The 16,123-nt window shown below is 41.7% G+C and overlaps 1 protein-coding gene across 1 annotated transcript in view; it reads right to left on the bottom strand.

Moving 5' to 3' along the window:
- LOC137545754 (ATP-dependent 6-phosphofructokinase, muscle type) overlaps positions 1-16,123 on the bottom strand; it is a 159,608-nt gene that overhangs the window by 109,083 nt on the left and 34,402 nt on the right. Inside the window, exon 2 of the mRNA XM_068267343.1 lies at positions 9,857-9,910. Coding sequence (XP_068123444.1) covers positions 9,857-9,910 — 54 coding nt within the window. The remainder of the gene's footprint in view (positions 1-9,856; positions 9,911-16,123) is intronic.

The raw sequence follows: 16,123 nt of genomic DNA, 5'->3' as shown, positions 1-16,123 counted from the left end.
TCAAAATACACATTTTTACATTACATATCCTGGTTTCAGCATCAAAAATACTTCCTATAGCTGTGTATACTGGTATGAAGCCCCGCCATCCCACTGAGGCTTAGCCTAGGCTGTTTTTTATTATGCACAACTCCCTCCCTACAAGAGCATTCTGGGAGACCAGAGATATTTTCTACTGGCTTTAAGACTCTCTGTAAACAAAAATTCTGCAGAGATCACCTGCCAGTACTAAAGGTGTCGCTACCTAAGATAAATTTCAGAAAGTAAAGCATGGAGAAGAAGGACTTTACAATGGGCAAACAGTGACTAAATTATTTATAAATATTTAAGCAATTTTATTTATTATGTTATTTTGAGTACAGTTCCTCTTTAAATTCAATGTAAACAAATCACTACCTGATGGTTTGGTTTTTCTCAACGCAGCATAAAACAATGGATTAAGGGAAATCTAGTTCAGCTACAAAATGTATTTAAGAATCATGAAGTGTATTTTATTTTTTAACAAATCAATGTTTGGCATCAGAAATCTACACTCACCTAAAGGATTATTAGGAACACCTGTTCAATTTCTCATTAATGCAATTATCTAATCAACCAGATCACACGGCAGTTGCTTCAATGCATTTAGGGGTGTGGTCCGGCCAAGATAATCTCTTGAACTCCAAACTGAATGTCAGAATGGGAAAGAAAGGCGATTTAAGCAATTTTGAGCATGGCATGGCTGTTGGTGCCTGACGGGCTGGTCTGAGTATTTCACAATCTGCTCAGTTACTGGGATTTTCATGCACAACCATTTCTAGGGTTTACAAAGAAAGGTGTGAAAAGAGAAAAACATCTAGTATGTGGCCTTGTTGATGCTAGAGGTCAGAGGAGAATGGGCCGACTGATTCAAGCTGATAGAAGAGCAACGTTGACTGAAATAACCACTTGTTACAACCGAGGTATGCAGCAAAGCATTTGTGAAGCCACAACACGCACAACCTTGATTCAGATGGGCTACAACAGCAGAAGTTCCCACAGAGTACCACTCATCTCTACTACAAATAGGAAAAAGAGGCTACAATTTGCACCAAAATTGGACAGTTGAAGATTGGAAAAATGTTGCCTGGTCTGATGAGTCTCGATAGAGTCAGAATTTGGCGTAAACAGAATGAAAACATGGATCCATCATGCCTTGTTGTTGTTGTTGGTGGTGGTGTAATGGTGGCGGTGGTGGTGTAATTGTGTGGGGGATGTTTTCTTGGCACACTTTAGGCCCCTTAGTGCCAATTGGGCATCATTTAAATGCCATGGGCTACCTGAGCATTGTTTCTGACCATGTCCATTCCTTCATGACCACCATGTACCCATCCTCTGATAACTACTTCCAGCAGGATAATGCACCATGTGACAAAGCTTGAATCATTTCAAATTGGTTTCTTGAACATGACAATGAGTTCACTGTACTAAAATGGCCCCCACAGTCACCACATCTCAACCCAATAGTCCCTCTTTGGGATGTGATGGAACGGGAGCTTTGTGCCCTGGTTGTGTATCCCACAAATCTCCATCAACTGCAAGATGCTATCCTATCTATATGGGCCAACATTTCTAAAGAATGCTTTCAGCACCTTGTTGAATCAATGCCACATAGAATTAAGGTAGTTCTGAAGGCGAAAGGGATTCAAACACCGTATTAGTGTGGTGCTCCTAATAATCCTTTAGGTGAGTGTATATTTCTGCTACAATTGGCCTCAATTCACTAAGCAGTTAAGACTAGTCTACTGATGGTTGTTAGTCTGATGGTTCGGTAAAATGTTTTAGACCTGTTTTTAGACTTGGTCTAAAACATTCGGTATTTAAGTTGGTAAAGCAAGGGAAATGATCAAAAGATGCAATTCACAAAGACAAACAAAGAGTAACCACGCCCACTTTTTCTGACAGAGATTTCTTTTGGTAAAGTAATTCTGTGAGGTATTTTAGACGCGAGGATGGAACCTTTTGAATTAATTATGCAGGAGTTTAATTGTATGCAGAGGAGAGCTCATCAAAGGAGAAGGATGTCAGTCATAGCTACTCATTTGTGAATTGCTTCTTTTGATCATTTCTCTTGCTTTACCAAATGTTTTAGACCAGGTCTAAAAACAGGTAAGCCTCTAAAACATTAGTGAATTTCTTCTTGATGCAACTGATTTACACCAAACCATCAGTAGACTAAAAACCATCAGTAGACTAGTCTTAACTGCTTAGTGAATTGAGGCCATTGTCCTATTCCTATTTTGATAAAAAAGAGTGATGCTCAGTTTAGCACTATTGGCTGCTCAGGAGCAGTTCCAGCACACAGTGCTGTCAGTCTGGACAGATGTCAGGTTATGTGTGGTTGGGGATGGGGAGGGGGTGGAATGGGGGATTGGTAGGCAGATTGCAGACAGGGAGAGTGCAGTAAGGACATCTGCTAAGAAGTGACGCTCGCTCATTCGCTGATTATAGGCTAGAGCTGGATGCAGGGAGGTAGCTTCAAAATTCCAGCAGTTTATTATGGTGTATATTAAAGGGAACCCGAGGTGAGTGGGATATGGAGGCTGAAATGTTGATTTCCTTTTAAATAATGCACATTGCCTGGCTGTCATGCTGATCCTCTGCCTCTAATACATTAAGCTATAGACCCTGAACAAGCATGCAGATCAGATGTCTATGACAAATCTGACAACATTAGCTGCATGCTTGCTTTAGGTGTGTGTTTAGACCCAGAATTGTAGTGTTGCCTCGCACACACTAAAGGATCAAACCTGTGGAGCGAGTGCTAGAAAAGAGGGATGATGCCTTCTATGCAATGTTAAAAACAGGTAAAGAGCTGGCACATCCAAAGAAATATCTTTATTGGTTCCATGTAAAAGCCAATGTTTTGTAGCTGCCTATGGCCCCTTTATCAAGGCAAGGTTTGCTCACAGGCAAAAGCTATATAAACAAAAAAAGATAACAAGAAAACTAAACTCAACGCATTGTTTCCTGGTCCTTCCTTCCATGTTTGAGGACTTCTTTCCTTCCACAGCCTGCGGGTGCTCATTGCTGTTAAACAAGCGATTCTGAACTGGGCATGAGTAATGCTAGGTACACACCATACAATTTTGTGTTAGATAGATGGTTCGATAGATAATTTCCATCATGTCCGATATTATTTTCGATCGTTTTTCTGGTAGATTTCTGGAAATCGACCGGAAAATCAAATAAAAAAATTGATCAAACGGAAAATTGACCGAAAAAATGCATCATGTGTACCTAGCATTAGTTATGAACCATGCATGTCCAGTGAAAGAAAGCGCTTGTGCACATTTTTCAGTTCAGAAGTTGTGCGGTGCGAGCCCAGTTCATATTTGTTCATGCACACTACGGGCTCTTCCTCCAGGTTATTTGACTGATGAGCCAGTCGAATATTGCAAGGACAGGGAATGGGAGTGACCACAAACAAAACAAGCAGCGTGAGAAATGTCAGAAGCAGATGATCTAGCCCACCATGGGTTAACAAAGCTGGACCCATGTAGAGTTATTCTGCACAATTTGATACTGTTCCATTTAAATTTGACTACCGTATATACTCTAGTATAGCAAAACAAAACTATTCGAGCGGCCGACGCTTCACAATGTAGCACCACTCTTTGCAGAGGAGAGGTACAGGTAACAATACATCAAAATCTCACATACAAACAACCCGAGACCTCTTCATGTGCATATACAAAACTTGCTTTAATGTTGGCATACAAAAAAACCCCAGCATGACGTCTAGCATCACCCACCCCTATAAAACCATTAAAAACATAGTGGTATGCGCATGGAGTACACACATAACTGGATTTGAATCCCACATGTCACTGTGATGGTAACAATCTAACAGTGATCGCCCAGCTTACGCCTATGCTGATCACGTTGATCCACCGATCACTATCTGACTTCTGTGGGCCCACCACCGACGCACACCATGAGGCCTCCACTCCCACTCTGCTGCATGGCCATCTATGTCTGCTCAGATCTGCATGGAGCCGTGGTCTCAATAGCTGGATTGCTGTATAGTGTATGTTCCTGGGTTCACTTATAACATTACTTAAGGTGTCTCTGCCTCCAAACATATGGAATGCCAGTAGCCCTTGTGTTGCTTTGTTCCGCCTCAATCTGCGTATTCCGTACTTGCTTGCACCTGCATGCCAGCTAATTGGTGATCTATGAGATGTCCACTTTCTCCCTACTGCGCTGCAGCATGTGGTAGTGTTTCTCCCGCATAACAAAGTTAGAGTGTGGCTATACTTCCCACCGCACTTACGGTACCGGACTTCACCGCATCAGTTCACGGGGGAGCTCCTGCTCAGGGCTCAAACATCCACGCTCGCCCGACATGCCGTCACCCCGCAGCTTGAAACTGGTCCACGCTAGTACTCTTCCGGGGAAATCAATGATGTTCACGTGTGGTTCCACTTCTGTGAGCGCTCACATGACACACACCAGGGCCCTCCCGCTGACGCTTTTCGCCCCGCCCACGGGGCTTTCTCAAAGCGTAATGGGTTAGGGCGATCAGTGCTTTCTTCCCTTTTATCCATTAGGCAATCTCAGGACTTAGTTCCTCCTTCTATAGCACAATCCGATCATCTTTTCAATCATGATTTGAATATAGCTTACATAGCAATCTTCCATTTCCACAGTTAACCCTATCCCTCCTCAACGAATACTTATTACAGGACATACACTGAGCGATCCATTATTTATTTCATCAATCTTCCAGACACTAAGGATCTTAGTCCAAAAAGTAGACCATATTGATGTCAGTGTTCAAACCATCTGGAATCTTCGTCCCCAGACGGTAAATCCAGCTCATTTCAATTTTATACAGTTCTTTTTCAATATCACCCCCCCTGTTGGGTATTTTTTGTTTCACAATTCCCTTGAATCGCAAGCCGGAAGGATCCTTATTATGATACTTCTCAAAATGTAGTCCCAAAGGGCTATCTTCTTCCGCTTTTTCAATGTTTTTTACATGTTCACCGATTCTCGTTCCCAATCGCCTCTTTGTTTTTCCCACATATCATACATCTTTGTTCCCTTTGCATTTGTGAAGGTTTTTGATCTTTCAACCAGACCACATACACAGCAATTGCCACAGCTAAACATTCCCGATTTCTGGGGAAATCTGCCCAACCATGTCACGTCCTGTTTGCTGTTAAATTCAGACCTCACCAATATATTTTTCAGGTTCTGTGCCCTTCTTGCTGTCATATATGGCCTATCGCCAACCAATCTAGCAATCCTATTATCCAATAATAACACATTCCAATGTTTTTGTAACACTTTCTGCAGGCCATACCAATGTGCCCCAAACTTTGTTATAAACCTACGTCCCTTTCTGACCTGATCTATCCCTTTTTCCTGTATTTTTTGGAATTCTTCCTCGACCAATTCTTCCGGGTACCCTCTTTGTATCAATCGATCCTTTAATTCCTGCCCTTCTATTTCAAAATCAGAATCCAGCGTACAATTCCTCCTATGTCGGTAAAATTGACCCCTAGGTACTGCTTTTTTCTGTGATGACACATGGTGACTTGCATAGTGCAATAACGTATTGCCCGCTGTAGGTTTCCTGTAGGTCCCTGTAACTAACCTTTCCCTCTCTTTTCGTATCCTCAAATCCAAAAATGTTAACTCAATTTCATCAACCTCAACTGTAAATTTCAGATTCCTTGCATTATATCCCAATGCCTCCATAAACTGCTCCAATTGGCCCCTGGTGCTCCGCCAGACCAGGAGCACGTCGTCAATGAACCTCAACCAAAGGCGCACATGTCGCTGGAAGAGGTCCATAGGGTAGACGTCCTGCCGCTCCCAAAGCCCGAGATGGAGACAAGCGTAGGCCGGGGCGCAAGACGCCCCCATCGACGTGCCCCTGGTCTGGCGGTAGAACCGGCCATCAAACATGAAACAGTTATATTTCAAAACACAATCCAATGCTTCAATCAAAAATTCGTTATGCAGGTGGGAATCAGGGTAGTGCTCCTTCAGAAAGAATGCTGTTGCTGCCAACCCCACCTCGTGGGGTATGGAAGTGTACAGGCCCTCCACATCAATACTCACAATCAGATCCTCCCCACATACAGGGACGTCCTACAGGACCCCCAACACGTCACCGGTGTCCCTCACAAACAAAGGTAACATTTCAACTAGCGGTTTTAATTTCCCATCAAGATACCTCCCCAAATTTTCCAGTGGACCCCCAATGCCGGACACAATCGGGCGGCCTGGAGGACGTTCCCTGTTCTTGTGTATCTTTGGAATGATGTAGAAAATGGGGGCCCTAAATGTTGTGACACTACAAAATTCAGCCTCATTTTTCGCCAGCACGCCCAGTTCCCTCCCTTTATCCACCAGGGAATTGACCCTAGTTTTTATTGCAAGAAACGGGTTTTCCTTTAATCGCAAATAAGTTTCCGTGTCACCCAAAAGCCTCAAACATTCGCCCTTGTAGTATTCAGTGGAAAGGATAACTACATTCCCTCCCTTGTCACTTCCTCGGATGATTATCTCATCCTGTTCTTTTAGAAACGTGAGGGCTTGTCTCTCCCCTGGGGTCAGGTTGTCCTTTTTGGAGGGAATTTTTGATGAGCCAGTCGAACATTGCAAGGACAGGGAATGGGAGTGACCACAAACAAAACAAGCAGCGTGAGGAATGTCAGAAGCAGATGATCTAGCCCACCATGGGTTAACAAAGCTGGACCCATGTAGAGTTATTCTGCACAATTTGATACTGTTCCATTTAAATTTGACTACCGTATATACTCTAGTATAGGTCTAGAAATTTAGATCTGTTTCTCTTCATAAAAGTATAGGGGTCGACTTATACCTGAGTCATGGGCAACACTGAGCATACTGAGTAATGTGTGTACGTACTAATAGTGCCATTCACATTTGCAGCAATTTACCCTGTGATAAGTGATACTTCGAGGAAAGGAAATGCCAAGAAAACACAGGTCTAAAAGTCCTGGCCATAACAATTAACAAGGAAAGGGGCAGGGGGAAAATACTGGGCTGCAGGAAGGGGAGTGAATAATTGCTGCACTTGTGGGTCTGGAGGAGTTATTGGCTGCACGTAAGGGACAGGAGGGGTTAATGGCTGCAATAATGTATGCATTGCAGTCATTAACCCCTCCTGAGTCCCAAGTGCAGCCATTAACTTTGCTGGGTAGGCTTATACTTGAGTCAATAAAAAATTCCAGCTTAAGAGGGTTGAATATTGGAGTCGACTTATACACGAGGTCGACTTGTATTCTAGTATATACGGTACATTGCTGTAACACATTTTTGGTTTACAAATAATTCTGGATTTCAAAGGATGTTAAGAAGAATTACATCAAAAGCCCATAATGTTTAAATATGTAAATGTACATAACACAAGGCCTACATTCATAAGAAAAATAATGCATGTCCTCTATATTATTAACAGTATTTATAAAGCATCAACATTACACAGCGCTGGACAATACATAGGGATACACACAATGTTAACAAGGGGTGTCAGAGAGAGAGAGAAAGGTAGCACAAGGAAATACAGCATATTACAAGGTTATACACGCAAACAGGGTATAAGATACATGATTATGTGATTTTACCCAGAGGTCGACTTAGTCATTCAAGCCCGAGATAGACCATGGGAAGGATATCAATGGTTGGCTCGCAAGATCAAGAAGAAACCCCGAGGCAAGGACACCCTGCCAAAAGGCTTACAATCTGAAGGGTAGGGGGAAGGGATACACTAGGTAGGCCAGTGGAATAGGTGCTCGGCTGAGAGAGTTAGAGAGTTAAGGTACGGTGGTGGGGGTAGACCATCTTAAAGATGTTTGATTTCAGGGCTTACGTAAAGAGAAACTCCGACCAAGAATTTAACTTTATCCCAATCAGTAGCTGATACCCCCTTCTACATGAGAAATATAATGATTTTCACAAACAGACCATCAGGGGGCGCTGTATCACTGATTTTGTGCTAAAAACCCCTCCCACAAGAGGCTCTGGTACCGTACGGTACTCTGGGCAAACTGCCACAATGTAACAATGTTCACAGACAGGAAATGGCTGTTTACAGCTGTCTGCAATGCCAGAACAGCTAGAAACAGATACATAACCTGCCCACAGTAAAAATGTCACCATGTAATACATGTCAGAATGTGAATCTGGGAGAGGAAAGATTTTACAATGAGCAAACACTGCCTAAATCATTTATACATAATTATGGTAAAAATGAAGCACTTTTTTTAATTACATTATTTTCACTGGAGTTCCTCTTTAAAGGTGTTGAAGGAAGGGGCAGTTGGGAGGGGGCAGTTCCATAGAGTAGGGGTGGATCTTGAGAAGTCCTGCAGACTTGTCTGTAAACCTCGTTGCATTGTGGGAAATAGCGATTTACAGCTGTTCCAACTGCCAAAAAAGCAAGCAGCAGCTACTTCCATTGACATCACCTGCCAGCAGTAAAATTGTCACCATGTGAAAAATGTCAGAATGTGAATCAGGGAGAGGAAAGATTTTACAATGGTCAAACACTGACTAAATCATTTATACATAATTATTGTAAAAATGAAGCACTTTTTTATTACATTATTTTCACTGGAGTTCCTCTTTAAACTACAGCTACGCTACAGTAGAGAGATGAACTTCCTAGCTGTGGCTAACTTAGCCACTCCCCTGCTCTTATGCCACACAACAATTAAGCCAACAGAGATGGTCAGTTCTCCTAAGGGCTCATTCACACTAGTCAAGGATTAGAACTGCATTAAAATGTATGAATAAAAAAAACTCATAAATGGGTTTGTGAGTTGCTGTGCATTTCCATGAATTTTAACTCCCGGCGTGTTGAAATTCACTACACAGCAACTCACTGTTGTAAAGTGAATGACAAAATGAAAGTCTATGGACTTTCATGTTCCCTTGTAAAATTCACACTTTGTGCAGTGAGTCAAAACTCACTGCAACTCACATAGTGTGAATGAGTCCTTGTGATTTCACCTGCAAATTGTACATCTCTGATTGGCTGGTCAGAATCAACCTTCACAGGAAGCAAGAGTGAGTCAGCCAATCAGAGGAGTACGATTCAATCACCTGATAAATCCTTATGTGTGTCTCCATGAATTCTCCTTGCATCCTTGCAAGAGAACTGATCACCTCTAGTAAGCAACTAAGAGGCCCAGACTGTTTCTTCTCTTAGGGCTCAAACCCACTAGGAATGATTGTTCCCCATCATTAGATAGCCAAAGGTGCTCCCTACATTCACATAGATAGATGATGCACCCCCCCTCCTCCCCTAGGTATTAGGGGATCAGAGGTGCCACACACAGCCAAGCCACACAATCTACCCTAGCACAAACACACACACACACACACACACACACACACACAGTCAGACCCCAAAATACTTACATACATTGGAGTCAGACAAGTTTCCCATCACTCAACACGCGCACACGCACGCACGCACGCATGCACGCACGCACGCACGCACGCACGCACGCACACACACACACACACACACACACACACACACACACTGCGTAAATAGACACGGCAACATTCTCCCCCTCACTTACCAGCAGCCAGCAAGTTTTCTCCAGTCTCATGCCTCTCAGTAGAGCATCTTCACTGCAGTGTGAAGTGTACCGGCTGGGACTGAGGGAGGAGCATGAAAATTCATGACAGACCCACACAAATCGGGACTGTTGTGAGGTATGTTTATAATAAAGCAACATAATAGCACCAACAATTCTATAGCCATGACTGATCAGGCATAGATACTGAAGGTGATCCTCTGTCTTACAATATTTACCCATAGAAAATATTAGAAAGTCAGTGTTACCTCTAGGTGGGTCCATAGTGCTGGCTGCAGCAAAGTCTTGCTCTTCCAAACTATCTGATGAGAGGAAAAGCTGTTATTAGAACATATACAGTACAGGAATAGCATGTGTAGGAATATATAGCTGTGCAGAGTATACATATGGGAAGGCTGCTTACAAATCAAAGCACGTATCACATCCTACAATTCTGTACAACATATATCACATCCTACAGTTCTAACAAAAAACCTCAATAAACTAAATAGAAAAGCTTTTGCGAAAGTGCATAACATCCCATGTTTGAATAGGGTTTTTTTTAGTCAGAACAGAAGACAAGTACTCAGTAAGCTGGTCATGTACAGAAGGAGTTACAGCCAAACTTGTCTATACCCTTTTCCAAGGCAATCTGAGTGGCTGTACAAAGTAACACAGGCTGCTACGCAAAAAGGTAACTATGGAAGTGAGAGAATATTCCAAATACAAGGCTATATTTCTGAGTCAGCAAAATACTAAACAGTTTAGATCAAAATAAAGTTGAATTGTAAAGCCATTTTTTTTTCTTTAGTAAAGAGGATTTAGAATCTCTGATGCTATTGGGGATAAAAGGTGGTTGTGTCCCCACGGAGGGGAAATTCCCTTCATTTCCTGTCCCGGAGACACACTAGACTAGATGTGAACCACTAGTACCAAAAGGACAGAACATGAAAGCTAACTCTTTACAGGCTAAACATCGTAGTAGTACCCTTCTTCAAGGTCGGCTGGATAGCATACTGGTAAAGTGAACCAAAAAGCATTTTTAGCACTCAGGGTATCTCAATAGCACATTGAAAATGCATGCCAATAACGTGGGTCATTACTAAAAAAAACTATTTTTAATTTTAATTTTATCTCTTCTTTTTACATTTAAAAGTTTAGCAGAGACTTTTTACACTACTTCCACGGCCTGCCCAACATTACTAACACAAGCTTGTTATTGTTTGCCCCCTAAACAGCCAGAACAAGGGGCCTGACCTTAGTCTCCCACCAACTGCTTCCATAGAAATGAAAATGCACTCACGAGTGGACTGAGCTCAGTCCAAAGGCTACAGGTGCCTCTTAATACATATCGGTACAACCGGAATTGCTTAAAAGTAAATAAATCTCTCTATCTCTCTCTCTCTCTCTCTCTTCAGTAGTCCTTTAAATGCACATAATGGGAATTCAAATAAGAATCACGGGATGTTATTTCACTACATGTCAGACAAATGGTAATAGGAAATTCTCATTACTTATTTTCTAAATATCCTGAATGTAAAGACACTGTATTAAAGCAAACCCCCGATGACAATAAACTGATGAGATAAGTAATTAGGTCTAGGTTTGTAATTCTAAATAGTACTTTCCTGGAATCCCATAGTCTTATTTCGTATTTAAAGGGAACCTGAACTGAGTAAAATTATTTAAAATAAACACATGATGTAGCTGCAGATGAATATTACATACGTATCTCACTGTCAGGTCCTCTCAGAAGCTCATCATTTTCTTCTTACAGTGATTCCTTCCAGTTCTGACAAGATTTTGTCAGAACTGAAATATACCAGTTGCTGTCAGTTATATATCAGCTGCTGTCAGTTACAACTTGATGTGCAAGGTAATGTCCATGTTTCCCTATGGCTCATGTGGCCGATATTACAGTTTAATAGTGTGCTGACCAGGAAGCTCTTAGGGGGTAATGGCCATTTTCAAAATGGGAGGACAGAGTATTCCATTGATCACAGTGGACAAACAGGATGCAGGAGAGGAGAGAGAGATTGAGAAGTAGACTACACAGGAGATAAGTATGACCTCTGTATGGTTATTTTGACTTTTAATTTTCAGTTCAGGTTCTCTTTAAAGGACCACTATTGTGAAAAAAGTAGGCAGTTAAAATCTGACAGAACCAACAGGTTTTGGGCCAGTCCATCTCCTCATGAGGGAGTCTCAGGGTTTTCTTTGTTTTTAACAGCAATTCCCGAACAGCAGTTTAACTGCCAAAATAGTAAGATACCAGCCAGCTTCCCTAATCACTTGCACACTATTTTGTCAGTTAGACTTAGCAACTCCTGTTCAGGAAATGCTGTTGAAAACAAAGAACACCCTGAGAATCCCCCATGAAGAGATGGATTGGCCCAAAACCTGTCGGTTCTGTCAGATTTTAACTGCCTACTTTTTTAATGATAGTAGTCCTGCTTACACTACACGCAGATTGGATGTAGAACGGATGCAGAAAAACCGACTCCAATGAATGCCTAAGGGCCTGTTTCCACTAAATGTGATTTTTCTGATGCATTTTCCCATAGGCATTCATTGGAGTCAGTTTTTCTGCATCCATTCTGCATCCAATCTGCGTGTAGTGGAAACAGGCCCTTAAAGTTTTTAGTTAAATGGAATGGTGATTTTTTTTATGGTATTGAGCTCCCATATAGACAAGTCTTAAACTATTGACCTTGTCATCTGTTCCCTTCACTCAGATATGTTTTTTACAGCCAGATAAGAGTTTTGCAAAGTTTGATTGGTTATGAGTGAGAGTTACACTACACAGCATTACAGGACACTTACACAGGATTACAGAAACTGTCATTTAGAGTTCTAAATTCTTAACCCTTACAGAGAGGAAAAGTAATGAAGGAACTGTTATCAAGGAGATGATTCAGTAAACTGCAATTTTACCGATACTTATGTTATCAACATAACACGCATTAATGAATTAGCGTTGTGTACAACATGCACCCGGATTATATACGTACTGCGCATTACGCAAATTTCATAATGCAAGGTGTACAACCAATGCGCACATTGTATACATAACGCTAGTTCCGCAAGGTGTGTTAGGTTGGTAGCGTAGGCATCAGTAAAATTGCTGCGTGCTGTTAATGCACACAAATTTTACTGTGGTTTCATGAAACAACCAAGATTCTATGACAGACAGAGCTAGATTATATGAAACAAATAACTGAGGTATGGTCCGGTGTTAAGCCTGGTACACACTTTCAGCTTACTATGAGAGGCAACAGATTTTGATACTATGAGCAGATTGTGCAGTACACTCTGCCACTACATGGAGGTGGTAAAATCAGTCAGTGATTGGCCAATCAAAGTTGACAGGGCGTACCAGACTTAAGTTGTGGAGCGGATCAGCTGACATCAAACCAACAGATGTCAATTCTGGTTAATACCTATATTGACCAACTGTACATAATTCTCTTGCAATTCTTTTGCAAGCTTTCCAATTAGTTGAATAAACATCTGTTGGGTTGATATCAGCACAATAAACAGCAGAAATTGCTCTAGGGCTTCCTACACTTTGCAATGCCTTTAATAGATTACATGTCTGACAACTGAGCTAATTAAACCTATTAAAATTTGGACCTTTCTCAATTGATTTAGACCTAAAAAAAAAACAACAGCAGAAAAATCTAAAGTTGATCATAAGCTACAGCTTGGAATTGCAATGAGCAATACAAAGCTAGCTAGCAATGGCAGCACTTCTACTAAAAACTGATCAATATCAAGTGGGGCAATTATCAGTATCTATTATTATGTACTTATTTAGCACTCATCTCTTCCACACAGTCCACAGTCAAGTCACCCACTGTCTCTAAAGGCCCATACCCACCAAACATTTTTTTCCCAAACGATTTTCCACGATGAACAACTTTTTGCAACGTCATTTAATGCAAATTCAATAAATGATGTTTAGCAAAGCACACACCCACAAGGCGATCGTTTGTTTTTAAACGACTGACACATCAGAATGAGTCTTTATGGATCATAATGATCCTCATTGACATGCAGAGGTTTTACCGAGATCGTGTAAACGATTGTTTACAAGATCATTAGTTTCCTTGGCCGCAAACAACGCTTCCCGATTTGGCCAGATGGATCGAATAACGATAGTTCGTCAGTGGAGATCCCCGATCCATCTGGCTATGTTTGCTGGTGGGTATGTAGCTTAAGAGGAGCTCACCTCCAATTTTAGGGGGAACCAATTAACTGACTAGTATGTTTTAGGGATGAGGGAGGAAACCAATGTGCCTGGAGGAAACCCATGTAACACTAGTAGAACATACAGACTCCACATGTGCAATACAGTAAAGTGTTCAATAATCCCCAATTTTCAATCAGGTGAACGCTGATCATTTCCTGGATCTAACATACATCGCATGGTGCATGCTTAGTTGTACGTCATTTAGATGCTGCCAAGTATGCAGCTGTGGAAAAGCATGGGCTTTGCCATCTTATATGTGAATGTTTATTACACAGAAGAAATCTGCATTAGGGTCAGGGTCTCTGCGTTCAATGTGTGCATGGAAACTGCAATCCACTATTCATTGTATTTATATTGTATTTTATATTTATTGTTAGGTTTATTTTATAATATTGTATTGTATAATAGTGACAACTAAACTGACTTTCCTGTAAGATTTTAAAATGTTTCTGGACTTTGATGAACTTTTACAGTATTAATCTAATTGATTAACTGCTTATGTTCTCCCCGTGTTTGTGCAGGTTTCCTCCAGGCTCTCCGGTTTCTTCCCAAAAACATACAGATAAGTCATTCCTCCTAAATTGGCCCTAGACTACAACAGACATAGGACTATGGTAGGGATTAGGTTGTCAGCCCCTCTGAGGACATTCAGGCTAGGAGTACACTTGGATGTTTTGCCACACAACAAAAGTCAACGGCCCACTCTGGAATCTCATGCTTGTGTTCAGTCGCGTTTTTTGTTTGCAAATTTTTCCGCAATTTTAAAATGCATGGCATTCTGCTTATTCCCAAGCCTTTCTTAATGACACATTGCACCACAACTTGAAAATTCATGGGCTGCAAATTGCCGGAAACACCCGTGAAATTGCGCCACCAACTGTGCTCCCAGCTTCAGTGGCAAGACTATATAAAAGCGCTGTGGAGGATGTCAGCACTATATACAGTAAATATTCAAAAACAATAATACGATATGCCAAGTTAATTATGCTTTCAGCATCGCAGAATTTATATACAACTAGCACAACATAGCTTAAAAAGCAATAATAAAATATATAGTATGTTACAAAGGGAAAAGTCAACTCCATCCCAGAGTGCAGAGTTTAGTATGATAATTGGGAAGTTAAACTAGTGGCCTCTTAAACTTGCTAGTAACTCTGTTGTGGTTGTTAGTTGGATGTAACAATGGATGCTTAGCACCACAAGGTAATCAAAAATTCTAAAATGTTAACCAAACCAATCAAGGAGTACGAACCAGTAATTTGCTTCTTACTTTTCCAGAGCTGAAAGACACTGAAGAGCAGAAAAACTCCAACTGAGAGAACCACAGAGATTGCAAGTTTAGGATGAAAACCTTATCAGTCTCAGCAGCAGCACACACAGCCTGTGGCTGTACTCATTGATGTTTATATATAGAAGTGTTTAAACAGCTGTTGTTGTTTAAGCCCCTCCTACTGGTGAAATATGGCATAGCTGTGATGCTGGAGACATGACTTGAATATCTTGTGTAGTACTCGCCAAAATCAGCTCCACAAGGTGCTTTACTGCACAGCTGACATTGCAGTGACACAGCACCTTTCCTCATTGCTTTTTTGCCAAATAAAAGATACTGTAGTAACTTTTCACTTCAATAAAAATGAAAACAAAAATGACAGTAAAATTGCTGCAATGTATTATTATTATTTATTGTATTTAAAAAGTGCCAACATATTACACAGTGCTGGACAATAAATATATACAATGATCCAAGGATGAAAGTCATAAGGCTATACAACAAAGAACAAAGTTATACAAGGAAAACAGTACAAAAATGCATGATCATGCGATATGGGCTGGTTAGGTAGGCCCAGTGATACAAGTACAGACTGTCATAGGACAGGAGCACACGATCCTGTAGATTACACTAGGGAAGGGAGGACCCTGCCAGAGGCTTACAATCTAAGGGATTCACTGATCAGTAAAATATGCAATTATTGGGTGCAGGGGCGTAACTAGACATCACTGGGCCCCCCTGTGAAACTTTGGATGGATGGATGGATGTCCACCCCTGTAGCGTGGATCGGAGGGGTTGGCCCTAGAGCTGCGCAGCCGCACTCGCGGCCAGGCGGACTGCGCAGCTGCGGCCAGAGGAAGCGGCCATATTGGGAGCGGCACGAGAGCCTGGCCTGTGGGGTCGCGATCGGCACGGGGGGCGATCTCAGGAAGGGGACCCGGTGGAACTGCACGGAGGGCGCGGACGGCGTCCTCCGTGCATTTAAACATCTTGCAGGTACTTGGCTTTTTTAGT

Source organism: Hyperolius riggenbachi, chromosome 2 (assembly GCF_040937935.1).
Source record: "Hyperolius riggenbachi isolate aHypRig1 chromosome 2, aHypRig1.pri, whole genome shotgun sequence".
Taxonomy (NCBI): domain Eukaryota; kingdom Metazoa; phylum Chordata; class Amphibia; order Anura; family Hyperoliidae; genus Hyperolius; species Hyperolius riggenbachi.
This window is presented reverse-complemented; position numbering and strand designations above follow the sequence as displayed.